This window comes from Dictyostelium discoideum, assembly GCF_000004695.1.
Source record: "Dictyostelium discoideum AX4 chromosome 4 chromosome, whole genome shotgun sequence".
NCBI classification, from domain to species: domain Eukaryota; phylum Evosea; class Eumycetozoa; order Dictyosteliales; family Dictyosteliaceae; genus Dictyostelium; species Dictyostelium discoideum.
Genome location: NC_007090.3, coordinates 460,979 through 475,897, shown reverse-complemented (window position 1 = coordinate 475,897; position 14,919 = coordinate 460,979). Strand labels below are relative to the sequence as shown.

The following is a 14,919-nucleotide window of genomic DNA, read 5'->3' as shown; positions in this document are numbered from 1 at the left end:
GTATTCCAAAATTAAAAGGTGGTTTATTAAAAACTAATGGTTATATATTAACTTCATCACCAAATGTTATTGACTGATTTCAAATGATCATACTTATTTCATTACTATTTCTAAAACCCTCACCAATACAACTAACAATGTCATTTGAATTTAAATTATATTTTTTGATCGATATGGTAATTCATATGGTAATTCATTTGAAAATGATGATTGACATGTTACTTCAAATCAATCAATAACATTTAATTTTTTTAAAATTTCAAAATGAATTTTATTAAATATTTATTTAATATATATTAAATGTTTGTATATATTCCCTGAGTATTAATATGAATTATTGGTGAAATCATAAATTTTTGAAGATTTATAGACCTGACAATTCAATATTTTTTACAGGTTGAATTCCATAAGTCACATCAACTGATTTTGGAACTTGAATTCCTATCTCTATTGTAAATATTGGGTGGTTCCTACTGAAATTGAAGAAATTTGATTCTTTTGGACTGAGCTAATACTTGATTGATTTTAATGATTCTAAATAATTTTTTTTTTTTTTTTTTTTAAATTTTTTTTTTAATTCTCTTTATTTATTTCATTTATTATTATTTATTTAAATAATACATACTGAATAACATTTTAGAAATTAATTTATTTGAGGGACTTTATGAATTCTGTTAAAAAAAAAATCCCTTTTTATTATTTTTATTTAATTATAAAAAAAAAAAAAAAAAAATATAAAATTACACATTAATATCTGTCATATATTATGAAATTTATATATATATATATTTATATATAGTTATATGTATTCTGATGTGTAAATTTCGTCGACAATATAAACTTAAGGATAAATATATAATACTAATAATTTAAAAAATAGTAATTAAATAATAATTATAATAAAAAAAAAATTTATAAAAAATTGTGGTATATAAAAATAAATTATTTTGTATTTATTTAGTTCAAAATTATTTAGTTTTCTGGATCAATCATGTATGGATAAGTGAAACTAGTGAGTGGGACAAAGTTTTCTTTGATTGTTCTGGCGCTGATCCATCTTAAAAGATTTAATGATGAACCAGCTTTATCGTTTGTACCTGAAGCACGAGAACCACCAAATGGTTGTTGACCAACGACGGCACCAGTGCATTTATCATTGATATAAAAGTTACCAGCAGCATTCTTCAAGTATTTGTGAGCGGTTTCAATAGCATATCTACAAGTTGAAAAGATTGAACCAGTTAAAGCATATGGTGAAGTTTCATCACAGATTTTTAACTATAATATTCAAATTTAACAAAATATTATTAGTATTAATTTTATTTTTTATAAAAAATATAAAAAAGTTTTTTTTTAAAAAAAAAAAAAAGAAATCAGGAAAGATATCAATTAAAAATTGATTTCGAAAAAGAGGTTTTAATCAAAGTTTTTAATACGGCTCTTCTTTGGTATCATCATTAAAACTTTTTTTTTTTAAAAAAAAAAAACAAACAAAATAATAGAATTATAAAACTTACTGTTTCTTCAAATTTAGAATCTTCATAAACATAAATGGTTAAGACTGGACCGAAAATTTCTTCTTCCATTGATTTGTAATGTGGATCTTTGGCAAGGATGATAGTTGGTTCAACAAACCAACCAACAGAGCTATCACATTTACCACCGACAATGATTTCAGCATCTGGTGAAGCTTTAGCGTGTTCAATGTATGATTGAATATTGTTGAAAGAGTTTTTATCGATGACAGCTGAAACGAATGAAGAGAAATCATCAGATTGACCCATTTTCATTGATTTAACACCAGTAACTAATCTATCTTTAATTTGGGGCCATAAAGATTGTGGAATGTAAGCACGTGAACAAGCTGAACATTTTTGACCTTGATATTCAAAGGCACCACGGAGTGTATTATTTACAAAGTTTTCAACATCACCACTGTTATGGAGGAAATGGAAATCTTTACCACCAGTTTCACCAACGATTCTTGGATAACCTTTGTAAACACCAGCAACTAAATTATCGGCAGTCTTTTTATAGATATCATTGAAAACACCAGTTGAACCTGTGAAATGGAGACCAGAGAAGTTTCTATTGTTGAAAAGATGTTCACCAACTAAACGACCACTACCTGGAAGGAATTGAATGACACCTGCTGGTAAACCAGCTTCGAGGAGGGCTTTGTAAACGATCCAATTTGATAAGACAGCAGTTGAAGCAGGCTTCCAAAGGACAACATTACCCATTAAAGCTGGGGCTGAACTTAAATTCAAACCAATTGCTGTGAAATTAAATGGTGAGATTGCTACAACATAACCCTCTAATGGTTGATAGGTTAAAATGTTCCAACAGCCTGCAGAATTGGCTGGTGGTTGTTGTTGGTAAATTTCTTGAGCGTATTTAACATTGAAACGGAGGAAATCAATACCTTCTGCTGCTGCATCAATTTCTGCTTGCCAAACAGTTTTACCTTGACCTATAATTTATTTTAAAAAAAAAAAATTTATTAGCAACTTTATTTTATTATATAAAAAAAATTATAAAATTAGAAAATAATATTTACCAAGCATAGTAGAAGCTAAGACATCATAACGGTACTTGGTATTTAACAAATCTGCAGCTTTAAGGAAAACTGCACTTCTTGCTTCAAATGGTAATGATTCCCATTGGGCTTTAGATTCCATGGAATTTTCAACGGCTAATTTGAGTAATTCGGCATTGGCTTGATGGAAGGTGGCCAATACTTTATTATGATCAGAGCAAATTAATTGCTTTTGAACATCACCAGTACGAATTTCTTTACCACCAACAACACATGGAATATCGATTGTTGTGTTTCTAAATTTAGCACATGCTTCTTTTAATAATTTTCTATGTGTTGAACCAACTTCATAATTTAACTATTATTGTTGTTATTTCATTTTGTTTTGTTGGAGAATAATAAAAATGATTAATAAATATTTATATTAAAAAAAAAAAAAAAAAATTTGTTCAGACAAAAAAAAAAAAAAAACGAGCAAAAAATTTTTTTTCATTTTTTTTATTTTTTACTTTTTTTTTTTGGTCATGTTTTGCTACACAAATTTTACATATGAAAATTTTTTATTTCAAAGTTTGTGTAAAAAAAAAAAATCCAAAAAAAAAAAAAAAAATCTAAAAAATGAAATTGAAAATATCACAATTTAATTTTTCAGTGCCAAAGTGTGTTCTTTATTATTTAATTATTTTTTTTTTTTGCCCAATGTTTTTTTTTTTTTTTTTTTTATCTTGTTTTAGTTTTAAAAATAATATTGTTTTTTTTTATTTATTTATTTTTTTTTTTTTTTGCTATTTGTTTTTTATATTATTTTGTTTAAAATTTTATTTTTTATTTTTTATTTTTTATCTTTTTATTTTTTTATTTCTGATTTTTGTGTGGGTTTTAAAATAAAATAATAGTGATGGTGATAATAAATGTATTTATTTTTTTAGTTTTTTTTTTTTTTTTTTTTACATACCATTGGTTGGTTAACCGGTGTTGGGATGTTAGCTCTTGCAAAGTGAGACATGAGTACTCTTGATGTGTTTCTTAACATCAGTAAATATTTTTGATTTGTAGTAAAGTTTTATAAGAGAGAGAAAAAAAAAAAAAAGAAATTAAAAGTGATTATAAATATAATGCTTAGATAATAATTTATAAGATATTATTTAATATTACTTTTAATGTTTGAAGTGAAACAAATGAAAAAAAAAAAAAAAAAATTGAAAAAAAATAAAAAAAAAATTAAAAAAAAAAAAAAAAAATAAAAATAAAAAAAAAAAATTTAAAAAAAAAGAAATTTAAAATTTAATTTAAAAATAAAAAAAAAAAAAAAAAAAAAAAACTTTTTTAGGTAATGTTTAAATTACAAATACAAACTATTTGTATATTTGGATTGTTATTTACCCTCATCACTGATTTTTTATTTTTATTCTGAAATTCTTTTTTTTTTTTTTTTTATTAAAACCAAACCCCTTTTTATTTTTATTTTTATTTTTTTTTTTTTTTTTCTAAAAATAGATGATTTAGGTTTATTTAAAAATTTATTTGAAATACTTATTTTTTATTTTTTTGGTCTTTTGATAATTTTATAAAAGATCAGAGAGTCCAAAATAGGGTGTAATTGATTTCAAAAAATTTGATAGATAGACCAGAATTACATTGGAAATTAAATTCTATGAATAATTTATTTGTTAAATAAGATCTGGGTTATTGAATTTTTATTATTTTTGGTGTATGAAAGTAAAAAATATCAAAAATAGAAAACTAAAAAAAATAAAATAAACTGTTTATTTTCTAAATTCAATTCATATTATTTTTTATTTCTCCATTTATTTTAGGAATAAAAAAAATAAAATAAAATAAAGTGAAATAAAGTAATAACAAGACTTTATGAATTTTTTTTTCCTTTTTAATTTTTTTATTTTTTTTTATTTTTTTTTAAATTTTTTTTTTTTTTTTTTTTTTCACAACTCCATTTTTTTTTTATTATTTTTTTTTTATTTTTATTTTTTTATTTTTTATTTAATTTAAAAAAAAAAAAAATGGAGAATTATGACAATGAAGAAATAAATGAATTTGGTCAAGAACGAAATGAATCTGATAATGAAGAAATGAATTTTGAAAAATATGATAAACATAGTGTTAAACCAACAAAAGAACAATTAGAACAGGATTCGCTTATATTTAATCAAACATTGAATTCATTAGGTTCAATCTCAACCAAAACAACATCAAATAATAATAATAATAATAATAATAATAATAATAATAATAATAATAATAATAATAATAATAATAATAATATTACTACTACTACTAATACATCAGATATAATATATAATGATGAAGATAATACAACGACAAGAGAGATTAATTCAGCAATTTCAATTACAACTATAAATAAAACAAAGCAGCCATTTGATGATATTTCAGATGATGATGATGAGTATATAAAGAATAAAAAAAATGAGATTGAAAATATTAAACCACATTTTAGTTCGGATGATGAAATGATTAAATTCAACATATCAGATTTAAAAGTATTCATAGAGAAATTAGAACAATCCAATATAGATTTGGCATTGGAATATCAAGATGATCCTGATCCAATATATTTAGAATCAATAAAAGAAAATATTGATGTAATTGATAAAAAGAAAAAGTAATTATTTCATATATTTTTTTTTTTGTAATTTTCAATTTTTGTAATTTTTTTCTATCTTTAATTTTTTTTTTGTTACCAAAAAAAAAATATATATATAAAAATAAATACTAATTTATATATACATATATATATTTTTATATTACATATTTAATAATTCCAATTATAGAGTTTTTGAAGAGTTGGAAAATTTTTTAATAAAAAACGAAGGATTATTTTTGTAATAGTTTGTACATATAAACATATATATAATGTAGTTTTTTATTTATTTAATTTTTTTTTTATTTTTTTTTTTTCAAAAGATCCAAAACATTTTTTTAGATATTTTTTTTGTGTGTAAATTTCAATTGTGTTTTTTTAATTTTTTTTAATTTTTTAATTTTTTTTTAATTTTTTTTTATATTTTTTTTTTTATTTTTTTTTTTTTATTTTTTTTTTTTGCATAAAACACAATCACAAAAGAGAATGTTTATGTTTAATTAGAATTTTTTTAATCAATTAAAAAAAAAAAAAAAAAAAAAAAAAACTTAAACATAAAGAAAAAATTCAATCTTTTTTTTTTTAGACAGAATTTGTGGGTAAAAAAAAAATCATAAAAAAAAAAAAAAAAAAAAAAAAAAGAAAATGACCAGCCAAGAATCAATTGGAATTAAATTTTTATTTGGGGGATTATCATGTAAATATTTAGAATTAAAAAATTAATAGTTTAAATAGTTATTACTAACTATTTTCATTTTTAATTTTTCATTATATATAGGTATGGGAGCAGCAGTGGTTTCTAACCCTGTTGATGTATTAAAAACTAGATTTCAAATTCATGGAGAAGGTATTGATAGTAAAAGTTTAGGATTAGTTAATGGAACTATAAAAATAATTAAAAATGAAGGTATTTCAGCAATGTATAAAGGATTAACACCATCATTACTTAGAGAGGCAACTTATTCAACATTAAGAATGGGTGGATATGATGTTATAAAGAATTATTTTATAGATTCAAATGGTAAAACCAACCTTTTATCAAAAGTCACATCTGGTGCTTTATCAGGCGCCCTTGGAGCATGTATTACATCACCAACTGATTTAATTAAAGTGAGAATGCAAGCAAGTTCTAAAGGTGTTAAATACGATTCAATTTCATCAGCATTTAAAGAAATCATTGCAAAGGAAGGTATTAAAGGTCTATGGAAAGGTGTTGGACCAACTACCCAACGTGCAGCATTATTAACAGCATCTCAAATACCATCCTATGATCATATTAAACATATGATTCTAGATCATGGTATTATTCAAGTCGATGGATTGCAAGTTCATATTGTATCTTCAATTTTCGCAGGTTTAATCGCTTCAATCACCACCTCACCAGTTGATTTAGTTAAAACTAGAATAATGAATCAACCTTTTGATTCTAATGGTGTTGGTTTAATTTATAAATCATCATATGATTGTTTTAAAAAAACTTTTCAAAGTGAAGGAATTTCTGGCCTTTATAAAGGTTTTTTACCAAATTGGTTTCGAATTGGACCACATACTATAGTTGTAAGTTTTTATTGTTATTATTATTATTATTATTATTATTATTATTATTATTATTATTATTATTTCTAAATTAAAAAAAAATAAATATTAATTTTTAATTTTTTTTTTTTTTTCAATATATTATTAGACATTCATTCTTTATGAATATTTAAGAAAAGTTAGTGGAATAAAACCGATTTAAGAAAGAATTTAATTTTATTATTTATTATTATTTTTTATTTTTTTTATTTTTTTTTTTTTTCTCAAAAGTTAAATAATTAAGATTTTATTTAATTATTTATTATAGAAATTTTTTTTAAAAAAATAAATAATTAAAAATAAATAAAGTTATTACTAAAATTAATTTTAATATAAACAATAAAATTTGTTTTTTTTTTTTCATAACTTTGGAATGGGATATCAAAGAACATTCTTTTTGATTTTGATTTTTTTGGTGGGTAAGTGATTGTTTTTACAAGACGAAAAAAAAAAAAGATATTTTTTTTTTATTTTTTTTTTTTATTTTTTTTTTTTTTTAATTTTTTTTTTTTTTATAAATCAAAATAAATATATTATAATAATAAAATGACAAGTAAAATTGAAAATATAACAATTGAACAATTACCAATAATTGATATTGAATCATATGGAAATGATAAAGAAGAAGAATTAAAAAAGAAATTAATATCAAAAGAGATTGAAAATGCATGTAAAAATTTTGGATTTTTTTATATTAAAGGACATGGTATTGATCAAGAATTAATTGATAGATTAGAAAGATTATCAAAAAAGTTTTTCTCTTTAGATCAATCAATAAAAATGAAATATCGTATGGAATTAGCACAAAAAGCATGGAGAGGTTATTTTGTAGTTGGTGGTGAGTTAACATCAGGTTTAAAAGATTGGAAAGAGGGATTATACTTGGGAACTGAATTGAATGATGATCATCCATTGGTTATTGCACAAACTCCATTACATGGTTTAAATTTGTTTCCAACATTAGAAGAAGAGATTGAATATGATATCGTTGGTTTCAAAGATACTATCCTCACCTATATTGATAAAGTTACAAAATTGGGTCATTCTTTAATGGAATTAATTGCAATTAGTTTAAATTTATCAGCAGATTACTTTTCATCAAGATATACCAAGGATCCATTGATTTTATATCGTATTTTTAATTATCCATCAATAATATCAAGTGGTGATGATAATAAAACCACTGGTGAAAGTAGTGATGACAATGATAAAGTTGAATGGGGTGTTGGTGAACATACAGATTATGGTGTTTTAACAATTTTATATCAAGATGATGTTGGTGGATTACAAGTTCATAGTAAAAATGGTTGGATATCAGCACCACCAATTAAAGGTACATTTGTTTGTAATATTGGTGATATGTTAGATCGTATGACTGGTGGATTATATAGATCAACTCCTCATAGAGTAGAATTAAATCGTTCAGGTAGAGATAGAATCTCTTTTCCATTATTTTTCGATCCAAATTTTAATTCTTATCCAACTGAAATTGAAGGAATTGAACAAATTGAAAATAAAGATGACTCTTCAAGTAGATGGGATCATTTTAATATTCATAGTTTTAAAGGTTCTTATGGTCAATATTTATTAAATAAAATTGGTAAAGTTTTTCCAGATTTAAAAAATAATGTATTATAAAACAATAATAAATTTTAAAAAAAAATAAAATAATAAAATAATAAAATAATAATAATTATAAAAAATAATTATATTATTAAATAAAATAAAATAAAATAAAATAAAATAAAATAAAATAAAATAAATAAAAATAAAATAAAATAAAAGAAAGTTAATTATTATTTTTATTATTATTTTAAATTATTTTATAAATATAAAATTTTTTTAATATTTGTTTTTTTCAATTAAACTTTTAACAACACTTGATAGTTCTAATTTTTTAATTGATGATGGGAATATACATTCAAATACAATATTACAAATTTCTTCTTTTTTATTTTGATATTCTTGATATTCTTCATATTCTTGATATTCTTGATAATCTTTATTATCTTCATCATAATATTGATAATCTTGATTATCATAATATTCATAATTTTCATTATTTTCATTATAATTTTCATTATTTTCATTATAATTTTCATTATTTTCATTATTTTCATTATAATATTCATTATTTTCGTTATAATTTTCATTATATTCATAGTATTGATCATTTTGATCATATTGTTGTTCTTGCTGTTGTTGTTCTTCTATATTATTTTCATTTAAATTTAATTTATCAATATTATTATTTTTAATTATTGATTTTAAATTTTCATTAATTTGATTATTTTCATCATCATATTGATTATTATAATCAACTGAAATATAAACTGGATGATGATAATCTTTAACATTAAAACTTAAATAAGTTAAAGATGATGGAAATATACCAACTCTATCAATTGGTTGATTAAAACATGGTGAAATAATTAATTTTTCAGTTCCCATTGGAATTGAACCAACAAATAGGTATTGATCAAAACAATTACCTAAATTAATTGATTTTAAAGAGTTTGGTAAAACACCAGGTTCAATTGATTTATTATAGTAATAACCAAATTGAAGATTAACAACACTATCTGGAATACTACCAGGTAGTAATCTATGATTAAATCTACCACCTAATTTTAAATTTGTAATTGTATTTGGAAGAACACCTGGTTTAATTGGTTGATCATAGTTGAACCCAAATGAAAGAGTTGTTACACCATGTGGAATTATTTTTTCACAAAATATATTGCAATTAAAATCTTCACCAAATTCTAATGTTTCTAAACATGTTCTCTTATCAATGGAGAATGAATTTCTTTGATTTGGGGAGAACAAACCAGCACTAACACTTGTAAAACTCATATTTAAGCAAAGATGAGACAAAGATTGTGGGAAAAATCCATGAACAATATCACAATTTGGATATTTTGTATGATCAGGAATTGATACACGATATTTTAAATATTTTAAACCAGATGGTAATGAATCATATTCAATGAATTTATAATCAGTTGCAACTTTTAAAGATTTTAAACAATTTGGTAACATTCCTTTTTTAATTATTAAACCTTCATTTTCATATGAATGTAATGTTAAATCAGTTAAAGTCATTGGTAATAAAGTTTGTGGTAAATTAAATGCTACCATATTTGGTTTTATTATTAATCTTTTTACAGAACTTGGTAATAACGATTTTTTTTCATTTGAAAATGAAAGTTTACTTTTTATACTAGAAATACCAATACATCGAACTGTTGGTGCTTTCTTTCGTTCTACATCAATTGGTGTCAAATAAAGTTTAGTAACTGAATTTGGGATTGAGTCTTCTTTAATTTCATTTTTTGCAGATTGAGCAATCGAAAGTGATGTTACACTCTTTGGAATCACACCAGGCAATAATGCATTTGAGTAGCCCGGGATTGACAACTCCAATAAACCATACTCAAAAACTCCATTCTCTAATAGTTTACCACCATTATCCCAATTATCACCAAGATTTAAATATTTAATAGACTTATTTGCAAATATTCCAGGTGTTAACATTTCATTAAATAATGATTTCTTACAAAATGAAATTGATGTTAAACTCTTTGGAATTAGTATAAACTCTTCTCTTTGATTTATTATAAATAAATTCACATTTTCAACACATTGTAAATTTGATAAATTCTTTGAACATTTATTAAATTTTGTAAATGGTGTTGAAAATGATGACCCATTATTATTCATTGGAAATACTATTTTTTTAATTGAACTAGGTAATATCTCAACAGGTACATTTGATAATTCATTTCTTGTTAATATTAATGTTTCAACATTTGATGGTATATCTCCAATTGATAATTCTTTTTTACCACAATATTCTAATTCAATTATAAATTCTCTATATTCAAATGATAATAAATCATTTATTTCTTTAAATGATTTAAAATTATTAATTCTAAATAAATCAATAAATTTTAAAATTTTCTCTCTTAAAATATTATTTCTCCAAATATTTAAAAATAAATCTTCATTTTCATTCATTATAATTTTATTTTATTTTATTTAAATATTATTATATATTTAATTTTTTTTTTTTTTTTTTTTTTTAATATTTTACCTATTTTTTCTTATTAAAAACAACAAACAAAAAAAAAAAAAAAAAAAAAAAAACAAACACCAATCCTTTAAAAAAAAAAAAAATAATAATTAAAAAAAAAAAAAAAAAATTAATATCTTTTGGTTTAACCACAAAAAATATGGTCAAAATGAGATTTTTCAAATAAAAAACACCAAAAAAAAAAAAAAAAAATCACCCACAAAAAAAAAAATTTTATATGAAAATTATCATTTTTAATTCCCAAACCACCATTCATCCATCCAAAAAAATAATTAACCAAAATATTTTCTTTTTATTTTATTTTTATTATATTTTTTTTTAAATTTTAATTATATTTGGTGGTAAACATAAATCATTGTATGGAGTTGAATGCAAAGTTTGAGAATGAATTTTACCATTTTTCCAATTTTGATAATGATGAAATAATGGACAAACCCAATTTCTACTATTTGGTCTAAAAGGATAATCATTAATAGTTCTCCATTTTTCAATGATTGATTGATTGAAACGCCAATTGAAATATTTTAAATATTCTTCAGTGTTTGTATCCAAATATTTTAAATAGTTTGTTAAATCCTTTACAGAGTTGAAATCGCCAGTGTAAATGAATGAACCCTCTGGTAAGTATTTTAAAGTTTGGGGATGAGCCATAACCACTGGTACTGTACCAACCTTTAATGCATGTAATGCCTTTTCTGTTGTATAATCTAAACAATTACAACTTTCAAATGCTAAATAAAATTTATAATTACTAATAAAAGATTGTTTAACATCCATTGCATCACTTGCAAATCTTCCAGTTTTTTCAGTTTGCTTGACATTATTTAAACAACTACCATAGGAATCAATATTAATATACTTCATCATTTCTCTAACATATTCGAATCTATTACTAATTAAATGAATATTACATTTTGAACAAAACCAACTTGCCAATGGATGATGATCAAGATGTTGTTGTTGTTGTTGCACATTACTACTACTGTTGCTATTGATATTATTAATTTCTAAATTTTTATTTCTATTATTAAATTCTCTTGCAAATTTTGTTTTATTCTCCATTACAAACGTATCCAATTCCCAAGGTAAAATTTGAAAAATTTCTTCATCATCACAATGACCAGTACGTATATCTGCAGTACGTTCATAAGAGATTGACCAATTGAATTTATTTGAACAATGTTCATAAATAGTACAAAATCTTTGATAGGGTGGTTCTAATGAATGTAAAACTCTTGGAATTGTTGATGATGGAGGTGATGATGGTATCTCCTCAGGTGGGAAATCGAAATAATGATTGAAATAAATTTGTAAAGTTGGTTCATGTGATGGATACATTGATTGAAAGGTAACTGTAACATTATCACCATTTGGATTATTCAAATCTTTACAATAATGAACTCTTTTACCAACATCTGGAAATTTCTTATACATTGATGTCATTGGTTCAAAGAAATAAGTATTATAACGAGTTTTCAAATCAATCAATGGAAATGGATATTCTTTTAATACTTTTTCATCTGAAATTTTAATTTTTTTACCTTGTTTATTTATTATATAATTATTACCAAAAAAATTCTTTTTAATAAAATTATCTTTTTTATTATTATTATTATTTTCATTATCATTATTATTTATTTTATTATCTTCATTTTTATTATTATTATTATTATCATCTTCTATAATTTCTTCTTTAAATTTATATTTATTATTAATATTTCTTGATATTGGTGAATTGAAAATCACAAAAAACATAAGTAAAAGTAATAATAAAAAAACAAATTTAATATTTCTATTATTCATTTTTTATTTTATTTTATTTTTCTATTTTTTAAAGAAGTAATAAAATAAATAATTAAAAAAAAAAAAAAAAAAAATATATAAAAATAAAAAGTAAAAAAAAAACTACTAAAAATTTTATTTTATATTTATAATAATTAAAAAAAAAAATAATAAAAATAAAAAATTAATAATTTCCTTTTTTAACAAATCTATAAGAAATAAAAAAAATAATAAAAAAAAAAAAAAACTATAAATGGATATGACATTTTGAACTTCAAATAAAAATAAAATTTTTGTTTTGTTCTTTTTAAAAATAAAAACAGAAAATTAGATCTGTTTTTTTTTTTTTTTTTTTTTTTTTTTTTTTTAGTTTATGGGAAATTAATTTTGAAGAATATGTTTATATTTTTCTTTTAATAAATAAGATTTTCTAAAGATTAATTCTAAATCATTAGAATTAAACTTTAAAGATGGAGGTTTTTGTAAATATTGAACCAAATCCATGAAATCTTTTTGAATGAGTATTGAAGTCCATTGTGAGAGTAAAGCAGAACAGAAACAAATATGAAGTATTGAAAAACCTTGATTCTCTTTATCACAGAAATAATGATCCCATAAATTGATACCAGTCTCTAAATTTAATTCCCTTGTTAAGAAACAAACCATCCAACGGAAACTGAAATGACTAAAATCAATATCCATGGATTTCAAATGTTTATAAAGTTGATCATTAGATTCTTTAACTAAAGCTTCCAATCTTTTCATCATACCTTCTGCAGGTAAACCACATCCAGTACCAACTGAATAATGTTTAACTGAATTCATCAATAAACTAATACACCAATAAACGTCTGCTTCAACTTTTGATAAAACTACATCAGCTTGACCACATTCCTTCAATTCTTTAATTATTTGACCCTCACCCATTAATTTCTCTAATTTACTTGTCCAATTATTATTATTATTATTATTATTATTAATTTCAATTGATGGATAAGATGTATTATTACTATGATTTAATATATTAATTTCATGTTCTAAAAATACTAATAAGAAAGGACAAACTAAATCATTTAAACCTTGGAAATAAGAGATATCAGAGTTTTCAATTGACCAAATCATTAAAATTCTTTCCAACATTTTCTCAATCTCTGGTAATTCAAATAATGCTTGAAACCCTTCTGGTCTAGTTCTAATGACATCAACATGAATTTGAGCTACCATATCTTCATGATTCTTTGCTTTATTTACATTGACCATATTAACCATACTACTAATGAATTTACTACTATGTTGCTTAAATTGTTGATTCAATTGTTGATTGAATTGTTGATAATAACTATTATTATCATCGCCGTCACCACCACCACCATCATCATCATCCCAAGATGAAGATGATATTGAGAATTCATTATTTGTTGTCAATAATAAAGTTGATTGAACGAAAATTAATTGTTTATCTTGACCTGGTAAATGTTTCTTTACTAAATCTCTATATTGTGATCTTTTATGTAAGAGTACTGATGTTCGTTGAGTGGTGTTTATTGGTAAATAACCCAATAATAACATCCATGAAGTTGCACGACATTGTTCAGAGAAACCATAATTACAACCCAATAATTTCACCGTTTCAATATTCACTATATTCTGATCTAGATGCCAATGAATATGTTGGAGAATTTTGGATTTATCACCAAACTCTGATAGATATTGAGTGAAATCCTCTTTATATCTATCAATACTTGCACCATTTGGAACACTAATTTCAAAATCCTCCTCATCATCATCATTACCACCTAATGGTAATGATGCTAACATTGAAAATAATCCTTTAATACCACCACCACCACCATTACTATTATTATTAGCACCATTACTATTTAAACCACTATTACTTTGTTGATGAAAATGAATTGGTGAAGTTGGATTTTGAATTTCATTTGGTGGTGTTGTCCCTGTTGAAATTGGTCTTGGTGGCAGTGGTTTAAATCTTTGTAATGTAATATCCTCTTTAATAGCTTTACTACTACCTGCGCTTGTTGATGCTAAATTTGGATAATCAGGTGATCCACTATTATTTACTGTTGTTGTTGTTGTTGTTGTTGTTGTAGTATTAGTAGATACACCACTTAATGGTGGTGAAATTGATAAATCTGGATATGAATTTAATGGTAATGATGTTGGTCTAGCTTTATTAATTGTTGTTGTTTGTTGTTGTTGACGTTGTTGATGTTGTTGATGTTGTTGATGTTGTTGTTGTTGTTGATTAGTTTTAAGTTGATTTAACATATTCGATTTAAATTGATT

At 22.7% G+C, this 14,919-nt stretch overlaps 7 protein-coding genes across 7 annotated transcripts in view; 3 read left to right on the top strand and 4 right to left on the bottom strand.

Annotated features, from left to right (window-relative positions):
• Positions 1–972: 972 nt before the first annotated feature.
• On the bottom strand, positions 973–3,572 carry DDB_G0283293 (hypothetical protein; the record flags this gene model as incomplete). The annotated part of the gene is made up of 4 exons (XM_634053.1): positions 973–1,278; positions 1,518–2,473; positions 2,561–2,897; positions 3,495–3,572. The coding sequence occupies 4 exons, from the start codon at positions 3,570–3,572 to the stop codon at positions 973–975; spliced, it is 1,677 nt and encodes a 558-aa protein (XP_639145.1).
• Positions 3,573–4,560: 988 nt separating this feature from the next.
• On the top strand, positions 4,561–5,184 carry DDB_G0294593 (hypothetical protein; the record flags this gene model as incomplete). The annotated part of the gene is made up of 1 exon (XM_001732955.1): positions 4,561–5,184. The coding sequence occupies one exon, from the start codon at positions 4,561–4,563 to the stop codon at positions 5,182–5,184; it is 624 nt and encodes a 207-aa protein (XP_001733007.1).
• Positions 5,185–5,804: 620 nt separating this feature from the next.
• Positions 5,805–6,897, top strand: ucpB (mitochondrial substrate carrier family protein; the record flags this gene model as incomplete). The annotated part of the gene is made up of 3 exons (XM_001732954.1): positions 5,805–5,856; positions 5,938–6,716; positions 6,844–6,897. 3 exons carry the CDS (start codon positions 5,805–5,807, stop codon positions 6,895–6,897), a joined length of 885 nt encoding a protein of 294 aa, XP_001733006.1.
• Positions 6,898–7,280: 383 nt separating this feature from the next.
• DDB_G0283291 (hypothetical protein) lies at positions 7,281–8,372 on the top strand (the record flags this gene model as incomplete). Its single annotated transcript, XM_634051.1, has 1 exon — positions 7,281–8,372. One exon carries the CDS (start codon positions 7,281–7,283, stop codon positions 8,370–8,372), a length of 1,092 nt encoding a protein of 363 aa, XP_639143.1.
• A 204-nt stretch (positions 8,373–8,576) lies between these two features.
• On the bottom strand, positions 8,577–10,754 carry DDB_G0283289 (hypothetical protein; the record flags this gene model as incomplete). Its single annotated transcript, XM_634050.1, has 1 exon — positions 8,577–10,754. The coding sequence occupies one exon, from the start codon at positions 10,752–10,754 to the stop codon at positions 8,577–8,579; it is 2,178 nt and encodes a 725-aa protein (XP_639142.1).
• Positions 10,755–11,148: 394 nt separating this feature from the next.
• On the bottom strand, positions 11,149–12,633 carry fut7 (hypothetical protein; the record flags this gene model as incomplete). Its single annotated transcript, XM_634049.1, has 1 exon — positions 11,149–12,633. The coding sequence occupies one exon, from the start codon at positions 12,631–12,633 to the stop codon at positions 11,149–11,151; it is 1,485 nt and encodes a 494-aa protein (XP_639141.1).
• A 360-nt stretch (positions 12,634–12,993) lies between these two features.
• The window catches only part of DDB_G0283285 (RabGAP/TBC domain-containing protein), a gene marked incomplete at both ends in the record, with an annotated part of 4,368 nt that continues 2,442 nt past the window's right edge, over positions 12,994–14,919 (bottom strand). Inside the window, one exon of the mRNA XM_634048.1 lies at positions 12,994–14,919. This exon is cut by the window's right edge and continues 2,442 nt beyond it. Coding sequence (XP_639140.1) covers positions 12,994–14,919 — 1,926 coding nt within the window.